Here is an 11,689-nt window from a genome sequence, read left to right on the forward strand (position 1 = left end):
TAATAATCTTAATAACAATGGAATGTATTTATATTTTACATTCTATAAAGTGTAGGAATGTTCAGTATCATCCTGAAATTGTTTTTATAAAATTATATGTCATATCAATATTAAAATGTAACCACGTTGATTGGTCAGGAACACACCTGCTTTAATATATACATATAGATAAATATTGATTCAAATTAAGAGATTTCATAATACTGTAGAAGTAAAAACTTTAAATTTTATATTTTCACTATTTAAAATATGATTTTTTAAAATAAATAATTTATTTTTTAATTCAGTTATAAAAAATGAATATTAAAACAATAAATGTTGTAACATTAATTTTTAACAAAGTAATGAAATTATAATACAAAAAAATATACATTCATGAAATTATAATAATTATAATAAAAACAAAATTTTCTAACTAAATGATATATGAAATCGATTAATGGCATATTTATATTATTGTTTTAAATATAATTAATGTATAATTGAAATTTTAAAGAATGAAATCTCTTTGTTTGAATCATTTACAATATTTACTATTGATGATATTACAGTAATTGTGTGCTACTAAAAATTTTGTGAAAGAAGCAGGCTGTACAACTGTTAACAGATTTTGATTTGTCAAGCATCCAGTTGATCCATTATGAATTGTACTTAGTTATTGCATCTTATTGGGGCATAATATATTTATATCAAGATATTGGATTGCCCAAAAATTGAACTATTTAATAAGATTTCATTAATATTAATTTATGGATGCAAGTAAACATAAGCATCTATCAATTTTTTTTATTGAATATTAATCTTTAAATTCTTTAATTTTTAATTTTGCATTTAGCACCATTATCTTTAAAGAAAAATAATTTTATATATTTTTTTTAGACAATCCATTTTTATATAGACGGATAATTTACTGATATTGCTATCAATACTATATCAGTAACTTTAGTTAAATGAGGTAATGACATTAGTCATAAAATGGACAGGAATTATTTCGGTAAACATAACAAAATTGTTACAAAATTTTTTAAAAAGATATAACTAAGTATTCAACAACCATTAATGTAACTGATTACTTTTCATTTTTAAGATATTTTAACATTAAGATAATTGTTTTTAATGAGTATAATACTAGATATATTTACAGAACAACGTAGAAGGCAGTTTGTCTGAAAGTATACAATTAATAATTTTAGTATTATTTTTTTAATTCAGTTAATATAATACATCATAAAGAAAAGAAAACAAAAAAAAAAAAAAATATTTATTTTAAATAGTATTTTATTATTTATTTAACTGGTTCAAAATTTTATTTCATAGAAATCTTTTTTTAGAATTTTTATATGATTTCTATTTTTAATATTTTTAATTATAAAAACATATAATTTAATATTTTATTACAATAATAACAGATAATAATGATAGTTCATTAATTTAATTTATAATATTCAATTTCTTTTGATAAAATTTTTATAATGTTTTTATACAAAGCTGAATCTTCTAATATAATATAATGTTAATCCCATAAGATTTAAAAAATACTACTAAAATAAAATAAAATTCATTATTTATAAAAATATTTTTTGACAAAAAAAAATTATAAAATATTGAAAGTATAATATTTATAAATATATTTTCAGACATTTTCCTTCTACGTTTTTTTGTAGGAGAACTTATAAGTATTGAGCCATAAATGGCAGTGCCACGTTAGAAATCAAAATAATTTTATAAATTTATACCAATTCGCATTAATATACTTGATGCCCTGACACAGAATATTGAATATTAATGCTATGAATGAATTAATATTTTAAATTTCTTACAATAGTTCTTTAGTATGTGTAGTGCATTATAGTTCCTTTGCACAATTTGTTGTAATACCCGTTGCAAAATTTGACATATTTTTGTCTATATTTAAATCTTCAAGCTAAAATAAAATATTCAAAATACATTCATGCAATATTCAAAATATATAAAAAACTATGATTAAATTGTATAGAATGATTATATTATATAGGATGTTTTCATAAATAATTGCTACAAAATTAAAAATATTTCTAAAATTTCATCAAGAATTATGTTTCATAAAAATACGAATTCATAAATATCAAATTATAAATAAGTTTGCATAATTTTGATAAATATTCTTTTTTTTTTTTTTTTTAAGAATACAAATTTTATTTTTTTTTGATGAAATCGTTTATTTTGGAATTATAAATTATATATTATAAAAAAGAATTATGAAAAATAAAATAATATATTGCTAACATATTTTATATATATATATATATTAAAAACAATTATATCTTTTAATATTTGTTGATATTTGGTAATATAAATTTTTTATTTTTTTAATATTTAAATATATAAAATAAATGCTTTGATATAATTCATAATTTAATAATTTAATAATATATTTTATATTTTAATAGAATATATTTAAAAAATAATATAATTCCATGTTATAGAAATTAAAAAGCGAAAAAAATGTAAAAAAAAATTGATTTATGGAAATTATGCAGATTTAATTATAATATAATTTTTATTTAATATTGCTTAATATTTAAGTGTCATCAAATAATATTTATATAGGATATTCTATATATCCAAAAAATAAATCTAAATTTATATAAAATGTACTTACACATGATGTACTGCTTAATATATCATCCACATCTTCAATTTCTTCACTTATATCCTCACTATGAGCACTATGAACACTATGAATTTTATCTTGTTTTTTTGTTTGTAGTTTTGGACTATTTGATTTTTGAGGATCCTTAGAAGGACTTTGATCATATGTACTACCAGATGCAGATGAGACAAAATCTTCTTCATAATTATCTATTCCATCAGTTCCTAAAAATATTATCTTTATTATATAAAATTATATAAAATTAATATTGTTAAAAATATATTATAAGCATATACATCAACATACCAAGTCCAATATCCATTAATTCTTTTAAATCATTAATATTAGTTTTTTTACCATTTAATGGTGGAAGATTGCTAAGTATAGAATGTGATTTTTTATCTAAAGGTGGTAAATCTTGTAAAAAGGTGTCATTATTATGTATATCATTAATATTCTCTCTTTTTCCATCAACAATAATTTCTTCAAAGTATACAGTTTTTCCAAAACTGTTTCCAGTATTAACTGGTTTTTTGTTTTGTACATTATTTACTATTTGTAATTCCAAACTATTTATATTATTTTGCTTATTTATATCTTCATTTTGATTTGTTTGCATTTCAGTAATTATAGATTCATCAAACTTAATTAAAGGCTCGGTTTTATTTAGTAAACTTGTTTGAATGAGTGTATCTATCTCAGTCTCCTTTGTAGTATGATTTATCATTGTGCCATTTGGACTTGTAGGGAGTGTATCAAAATTCATACTATTGTTCCCTTTGCTATCAATTCCATTGTTTTCTTCATTATATTCAGAAGTTGTACTATTTTTGAGAGAATCTTGCTTCTCATAATTTAATTCATCTAATGAAACATGAACAGATGTTTCTTTATTTTTTTTTTCAGTTATTGTCACATTTATTGGAAGTTTTGGACTTTGTTGTGAAACACTTTCTAAATTATCCGATATATCATTATCATTTGATAATGATGTAGATTCATTGTTTAATACTTTTGGAATGGAAATTTCAAATGTTGTATTAGTAATATTTGTTTCAGTTGTATCAGTTTTATTAAATTTTTTGTCAATGTTATTCTAAAAAAATATTTATAATTATAATAAATATAATAATTATTTTTTCATTTATTTATAATAATTTATCTTTTAACTATAACATTTTGTATTATTTTAATAATATAATACTGTATTATTTTACTCTAAATACCTTTTGTGTATTTTTGAAGGCACTGTGCATGCTATTTTTTAAAATTTCTCCAAGCAATGGCTCATTGGATTCAATACCTAACTCTTCGCATAATTTATTTCTTCCAATATAGTTATATTCTTTTCCAAAGTATGTTTCTGGATCATATACAGATATTGTATAATCAAGACCAAAATATTCTAGGAACTCCCTAACCAAGGAAAACAATAATTTTCCTTCTGAATTAGCCAGGTACTGTTTAACGGTTTTATTAAGAAGTGGTTCTGGATTCTGAAATATTTTTATATATAAAAATTTAAATAGTTTGTATTTATTTATTACATTTTTTCATCATATTATTTTTATTTTTTGTATTTAATTATTAAAATATAAAAATATATGAAGAATATTTCTGCACTTTAATAAAATATATTTCACATATAAAAAATTTATATTTATTTAATATTGAGAATATTTAATATTTAGAAATTTGACATACCATTACGGATTCTTGTTCTTCTAGAGCTAAAAACACACTTGCCCTGAGTTCTGCCTATATAATTATAAAATATTTTAAAAATTAATATCATAACATAATTATATTTATATTTTATATAAATTTAACGGAAGAAATTATTTGATGTGATCTACATAACCTATGAAAAAATGTAATTTTTAAAAAAATTTTCTATCATACCCGCACTTTTGCAAGAACACCATTATTTTCAAGGGTTTGCACCACTAAATCCCGTAATTCTGTGTCTTCCTCCATAGAAATATTTCCGTCTATCATGATTATAAATAAAAATTATTCTCACAAACACTCAAGAAATGTAAATATTTACGCTTTCCATCGCGTGTCTTCTTTTCATCTGTTTACCTAGAGATTATTTTTTCTGTCTAGGGAATTTAAACTTAGAAACTGAAAAAAAATTTATTCCTATTTAATTATCATTATGATTATTTATTAATTTTTATATACATAATATAATATACATAAAATTAAAATAAAATACATTTATACAACAAACATTGTAAGATAAATAAAATATAATTAAATAATAAAAAAATTAATACTTTATTTAATATATTATTCGAATGTTATAAATTTATAACTATTATTAACTTTTTAAAATTTTATTTAAGAAAAATTAAAATTAAATTTGTAAAAAAATATTTTATATAATTATGACTTATTTAATTAAATAAAAAAATATTTTTACTAGTAAGATACTTTTTTGATAACATTCGAATATGAAGATATTAAAATTTGCAGTTAAAATACCGGAAGTAAATATTATAAATTGAAAATACATATTATTTAAAAATAATATAAAATAATAATTATTTAAAAATAATAAAAATAATCAATTTTTTTTTTAATTACCATCTAATTAATACAATAAAATACTAAAATTTTATATATAATATTTTTATTATTCTTTATTGTAACATTTTATCAAAATCGAAATTTGAATAACAGTAAAATTCATTTGCAAGATTATTTTGATGATGAGGTACAAAACAACAAACTTCTACATTTAATAATCTTTTTGCTAATTCACTCATAATAGAACCTGAAAAATTAAAATAATTAAAAACTTTAATTAATATATTATAAAATAAAAATTATCAAAAATACCTGTACAAAGTACATAATTCTTTTTAGCTAAAAATTTTATTGTAAGAGCTGTTTTTGTTAAACATTCATCAGAAAGAAATGGTGGGTCGGCTATAACCAAATCATAAAAATTTGACATATGCTGAGGTATATCCAAAGGGAACTTATAGTTATATGGTACAAAGTCAACTCCATATATTTTAAAACGTTCATCATATTCAAAAAGAGTAACTGCAAATATTTGATAATATTATTAATAATAACATTTTAAATAATGCATAAATTACTAGTATAGAAATATTCCCATACTTTGTCGTTCATCACAATTCTTTTTTAATTTGTTATAAAGTGAAGGACATGAGATTAAAGCAATTTTTCCATTAGATTCTGTACTTTGTATAGCACCTTTTACAAGAGTATCTATTGTCTTGTCATCATACCAAAATTGACTTAATTGCTAAAATTCAAATGTGTAAATTATTAATAATTTTAAAATATGAAATTAATATATAATAAATAAATAGATGAGAATAAGTAATTTCTTTTGCAAAACACTTAATATTTCAAATTTATAGTATAAATTATTAGAAATATATTTATTAATAAATATATATATATGTAAAATATTAAAAAATATATTTAATAAGAATTTAATTTACCCAATTTTCATCGAAAGAAATTTCTAAATCTTTATTTTCTAAGCTACATTTTAACTGGTTTTCTCTTTCTTGTTTTTCTTTAAGAAACTCATTTAAAGCAGCAAGGGTTGTAGGACATAATTTTAAATCATCATCATCATCATCATCATTTTTATACATCTTTCATCACATTAATTTTTTATTAACTAAAACATTAAATTTATATTATTTTTTAAAAATATTTATTTTACATATAAACTTCATAAATAAAAAATAGAATTATAAATTTGTTATTTGGAGAATTTATAATTTATAAACAATTATAAACAATTTTATATTAAAAATTTAATAATTTCATTGTAATTGATTATTTATTTATGTAATTCTAAATAAATGTTATAATATTTTAAATGAATTAATTTATTAATGTATTATATTTATTTAATATTATATTATATTATTTAATTATAGAATAATTCGATATTTCATATTTGTTCAAATTTGTATTATCAATATCAACATCAATTCATTAAAAAATTAAAAAGTTTAATCTTAATCTTAATCTTTATAGGTTGTAAAGATAAAAATAAAAAGCAATAGATATATAAAGCTTAAAATTTAGAAAAAGTCTATATAATGATCTTAGTAATAAAATATTAAAGATTTTTCATCGCATTATTGCAATAAAATTTACTTAATATTTTATAATTTATTGCAATACTTACCAAATTTATTTACTTTTGTACATAAGAACCACCTTTCCGGCTAAAACAAATTGTCTAATTACATATTAAAAAAAAGAAAAAAATATATCATGGATGTAAAAGATGATATACAATTATTTGAATCTATTGGTTTAAGTGAACAAAAAGCAAAGGAAACTTTAAAAAATAAACAAGTTTCTAATAATTTGAAACTTGCTATAATAGAGGTTAGTAAATTGTATAAATTACATAAATATATTTTAAATTATTTTTTTTAATATTAGTAACATAATTAAAATTTCTTTGTTTATATTTAAAATTAATTAAATTTAAATTTAAATTTTTTTGTTTATATTTTAATTTTATTATTTAATTTTATCAATCCATAAATATTTAATTGTGCCATATGTGTAATATCTATAGGCTAATAAGTATGGAATTATTACACCAGAAATTGGAATTTTGTTATATCATCTTGCTTCAAAAATTAAAAATCAAATTGTAGATAAATTGTCATTTCTTGCTAAATATATAGCTGAAAAAAAATTAGATACAATTCAAAGACTAGATGCTGGTTTAAATTATTTGCTTAATCATATAAAAGAGAATATTGATATATTTGATTTTGAAAAAGAATGTGGTATAAATATTGTTGTATCACCAGAAGAAATAGAATATGAAGTAGAAAAAGTAATAAATGCACATAAAATAGAAATAACAGAGAAAAGGTAATATATTATCGTACTTGTAATTATTAACATTAATATTTAATATTTTATGTTTTATAAAATAATTTTTATAGATATCATTTTAATATTGGTCCATTAATGCAACAAGTACGTAATATTTTAAAATGGGCAGATGGAAAAGCAATAAAAAATGAATTTGATATTCAAATGCTTGATTTGTTAGGTCCAAAATGTGAGTCTGATCTTGTACCATTAAGTAAATCAATAAAACAAGCAAAAATGCGAAAACCAGTGAAAGAAAAAAGTAAATCAAATAATTTCTTATATATAAATATTTCTAATGTAAAACTTATGCATTATAATTTATTAAAAAAATATTTATATTATTTAGTGGAATCAAAAAATATGACAATAACAAATGATAAAGAAGATGCTCAGACAATAAATGAATTAATGAAAACTAAAGTTAATTTTCATAAACCAGGAGAAAATTATAAAACTGAAGGATATATTATAACACCAAATACACACAAATTACTTCAAGAACATTTAAAAATAACAGATGGTAAGGTAATAACTAGATTTCCACCAGAACCTAATGGAATTTTACATATTGGTCATGCAAAAGCAATTAATATTAATTTTGGGTATGTTCTATCTTAGTATATGATTTTTAATTTTATTTAATTTATATTATATTTCAAATAATATTTCTTATTTATTTATATATAATTTAATGTATAATAATATAATTTAGATATGCAGCAGCTCATGATGGAATCTGTTACTTACGTTATGATGATACAAATCCTGAAAAAGAAGAAGAAAAATTTTTTATTGGTATTCATGAAATGGTAGAGTGGCTTGGTTATAAACCAGCTAAAATTACTCATTCTTCTGATTATTTTCAACAATTGTATGAATGGGCTGTTATGCTTATTAAAAAAGATTTAGCATATGTCTGTCATCAATCTAGTGAAGACATAAAAGGTTTCAATCCACCTCCAAGTCCCTGGCGAAATAGACCAATTTCAGAAAGTTTACAATTATTTGAAGTAATTATTATTAAATATGTATTTATAATTATTAAATCAAATTATTATATTTTTTAGTGTAATAATATAAATATTTTTAATTTTTGTAATTTTTTTAATTATATATACAAAAAAAATTTTAAATATATTTTAATTACTTTTGAATTTTTATATAGGATATGAAAAGTGGTTTACTTGAAGAAGGTGAAGCCACATTACGAATGAAAGTAACATTAGAAGAAGGTAAACAAGATCCAGTTGCATATAGAATAAAATATACTCCACATCATAGAACAGGAAATCAATGGTGTATTTATCCAACTTACGACTTTACTCATTGTTTATGTGACAGTATAGAAAATATAACTCATTCTCTTTGTACAAAAGAATTTCAATCAAGAAGATCATCATATTATTGGCTTTGTAATGCTTTAGATATTTATTGTCCTGTGCAATGGGAATATGGTAGATTAAATATTAGTTATACAGTTGTTTCTAAAAGGAAAATAAATAAATTAATTGAAGAAGGCATTGTATCAGATTGGGATGATCCAAGGTATATTTTAATGAAATTGTACAAATATAATATCATATAAATTTTTATGATATTAATATATAAAATCATGAATTTTTAATTTATTGTATATATATGTTTTATTTTCAGATTATTTACATTAACAGCTCTTCGCAGGCGAGGTTTTCCACCTGAAGCTATAAATAATTTTTGTGCACAAATGGGTGTAACTGGTGCTCAAGTAATTGTTGATCCAGCTGCTTTAGAGGCATCTGTTAGAGATGTTTTAAATATAACTGCAAGTCGACATATGGTAGTTTTAGATCCATTAAAAATAACTATTAGCAATTTTCCTCACGAAAAATCTATAAAAGTAACAGTTCTTAACTTTCCTAATGATCCAGACAAAGGCAAACATGAGATTGACTTTGATGAAATTGTATATATTGAAACATCTGATTTCAAGGAGGTATGTAGTATTATTTTAATTCAATTATATGGACTAATAAATATTTTTATTATTTTATTAAAAATGTTACATATTTATAGAAAGCAGAAAAAAATTTTAGACGTTTAACACCAAACCAATCCGTTGGTTTAAAGCATGTAGGAATAGTATTAACAATCAAGGAAATTGAAAGAGATAGTACCGGTAATATTGTGAATCTTATAGTCAAACAAGAATCTATTTCTGAAACTAATAAACCTAAAGCCTTTATACATTGGGTATCAAATCCTATATTAGCATCCATTAGATTATATGAACGTTTGTAAGTGTTAACTTAATGTAATAAAATAATAATTTATCATTTATATAAATAATTTTTTATTTATTTGTGATAATTTTCAGATTTAAACATAAAAATCCTGAAGATATTAATGAGGTACCAAATGGCTTTTTAAGTGATATTAATTCAGTCACTAAAAAAGAAATTGTTGGATATATTGATAAAAGTTTAGCAAATTCAGCAAAAATTTTTGAGAAATATCAATTCGAACGTATAGGCTTTTTTTCTGTAGATCCTGATACGCTACCGGGAAAGGTAATTGAAACTATGAAATTTAAATTTAAATTTAAATAGTGTTATTATTATTGATTTTAATCTTTTGCAGCTTGTTTTTAACAGAACCGTAACATTAAAAGAAGATGCAGGAAAAATATAAATAGAACTATTACATTTAAGCAATATATATTTTCAATTTGATAGATTCATCATCAATTTTTATAATATTTTGTTATATTTGTAAAATAATAATTTAAAAAATTATTAGATAATTAATGGGTAAATAAAAAGCTATATTTAATTCATCATGCAAGATTCATATGTAGGAATCATATATTTAATATTTATAAAGGCATCTTCACCTCCATATATTTCAAGTAATTCAAGAGTTTCTTGTATTATATCTGCAACATTTTCACCCTTCTGTTGTGCGTAATCAATACCTTCTCCAAGATTCACTAAAATATCAATTTTAACTTTTATTATTTTTATGTAAAATTATAGAAATATATTAAAATCTTACCGTTCCTATCTTTTAATAAATTAAGAACTGGTAAGATTTGTCTAAAATATGGTACTAAAGCTTCTCCAACACAATCTGCTGAGCGTACAAGATTTTGAAGAGTTTTCAGTGTTGTACACAAAACTTCCGGTACTTTTGTATTTAAAGCTTCTACAATATATATAAATTATATATAATTATAAATAAATTATATAAAATAAATTTAAAAATTTACAAATTTTAAAATTATTTAAAAATAAAAAAATGGAATAAAAAAATAGGAAAATGAAATACCTACTTTTAATAGGAATTATTAATTGTGGTACAACAGGTAAAATTTTAGGTCCACCATGTTCTAACATATCAGATATTCCTTGTTCTACTATGAACTTAAGCGGTTGTTCAGTTTCTGTTAAGCCATCAAAAAATAAGGGTAAATAGTGATGGAAATCTAAATCTTCGATGTTCACTTTCCAATTAAGTTTTAAACCATACATATCTTTTTCCAATGCAATTGGAAATACACCCCATTCATAAAATTTCCGAAAAGTTGATGGTTTGGCTGGTTGAGGTTTATATAATTCATAGCGAGGAGGTTTTGCAACTACAGTATTTTCCTATATATATATATATATATACATGTACATATTATAAAGAAATATTAATTCGTATAAATTTAATTTTTAGAATATTGAAATATTATATTACCTGTAGAGCTTGAATAGTGAAAGCAGGAACAACTCTGGGTTTTCTTTTTTTATGTTCTGATGTATCTTTTCGAATTTCTTTCCAAAATTTAGTTTCATTTACCATTCCGATATTTTTTTTTTGTAATATTCAACCAAAAAAAATATTTCAAAATTCGAATGAAATATTATAGAATATATATATAAATGAATATAATTTTATTTATTAAAAAGATACCAAAATTTTATACTGATAATTCGTCAGTACCTAATATCACTGATTCGTTCTAGGCAGCAACTGAAAATATGGATTTAACACGTTTCTTAGCAACTATTACAGCTTATTAATCAACTATTATAAATAATAACACATGTATCTATTTAAAAGTTATTTTTATCTTAAAATTAAATTTATCTTAAATTTTATCTTAAAACATACATAAATTTTAAATGAAATATA

General features: G+C 20.7%; 4 protein-coding genes across 5 annotated transcripts; 1 reads left to right on the forward strand and 3 right to left on the reverse strand.

The window, feature by feature from the left end:
* Positions 1 to 1,568: 1,568 nt before the first annotated feature.
* LOC413166 (myb-like protein D) lies at positions 1,569 to 4,750 on the reverse strand. Its single transcript, XM_006569907.3, has 6 exons — positions 4,535 to 4,750; positions 4,337 to 4,390; positions 3,859 to 4,128; positions 2,939 to 3,728; positions 2,642 to 2,856; positions 1,569 to 1,924 (listed from the first exon to the last, which is right to left on the reverse strand). The coding sequence occupies exons 1-6, from the start codon at positions 4,628 to 4,630 to the stop codon at positions 1,847 to 1,849; spliced, it is 1,503 nt and encodes a 500-aa protein (XP_006569970.1). The 5' UTR covers positions 4,631 to 4,750; the 3' UTR covers positions 1,569 to 1,846.
* Positions 4,751 to 5,253: 503 nt separating this feature from the next.
* Positions 5,254 to 6,957, reverse strand: LOC552772 (EEF1A lysine methyltransferase 1). The gene is made up of 5 exons (XM_003251423.4): positions 6,822 to 6,957; positions 6,118 to 6,302; positions 5,768 to 5,915; positions 5,480 to 5,689; positions 5,254 to 5,414 (listed from the first exon to the last, which is right to left on the reverse strand). Exons 2-5 carry the CDS (start codon positions 6,274 to 6,276, stop codon positions 5,281 to 5,283), a joined length of 651 nt encoding a protein of 216 aa, XP_003251471.2. The 5' UTR covers positions 6,277 to 6,302; positions 6,822 to 6,957; the 3' UTR covers positions 5,254 to 5,280.
* On the forward strand, positions 6,823 to 10,349 carry LOC413718 (probable glutamine--tRNA ligase). 2 transcript variants are annotated; one of them, XM_623877.6, is made up of 10 exons: positions 6,823 to 7,027; positions 7,224 to 7,528; positions 7,603 to 7,793; positions 7,881 to 8,136; positions 8,247 to 8,544; positions 8,700 to 9,079; positions 9,188 to 9,506; positions 9,587 to 9,807; positions 9,888 to 10,080; positions 10,151 to 10,349. In XM_623877.6, exons 1-10 carry the CDS (start codon positions 6,911 to 6,913, stop codon positions 10,199 to 10,201), a joined length of 2,331 nt encoding a protein of 776 aa, XP_623880.1. In that variant the 5' UTR covers positions 6,823 to 6,910; the 3' UTR covers positions 10,202 to 10,349. The 2 variants fall into 2 exon arrangements, with proteins under 2 accessions (XP_623880.1, XP_026296528.1); XM_026440743.1 differs by having other exon boundaries at positions 7,603 to 8,136.
* On the reverse strand, positions 10,313 to 11,652 carry LOC552767 (parkin coregulated gene protein homolog). The gene is made up of 4 exons (XM_625143.6): positions 11,252 to 11,652; positions 10,842 to 11,160; positions 10,565 to 10,714; positions 10,313 to 10,499 (listed from the first exon to the last, which is right to left on the reverse strand). Exons 1-4 carry the CDS (start codon positions 11,354 to 11,356, stop codon positions 10,339 to 10,341), a joined length of 735 nt encoding a protein of 244 aa, XP_625146.1. The 5' UTR covers positions 11,357 to 11,652; the 3' UTR covers positions 10,313 to 10,338.
* Between the last annotated feature and the right edge of the window lie 37 nt (positions 11,653 to 11,689).

This window comes from Apis mellifera, linkage group LG5 (genome assembly GCF_003254395.2).
Source record: "Apis mellifera strain DH4 linkage group LG5, Amel_HAv3.1, whole genome shotgun sequence".
Lineage (NCBI taxonomy): Eukaryota > Metazoa > Arthropoda > Insecta > Hymenoptera > Apidae > Apis > Apis mellifera.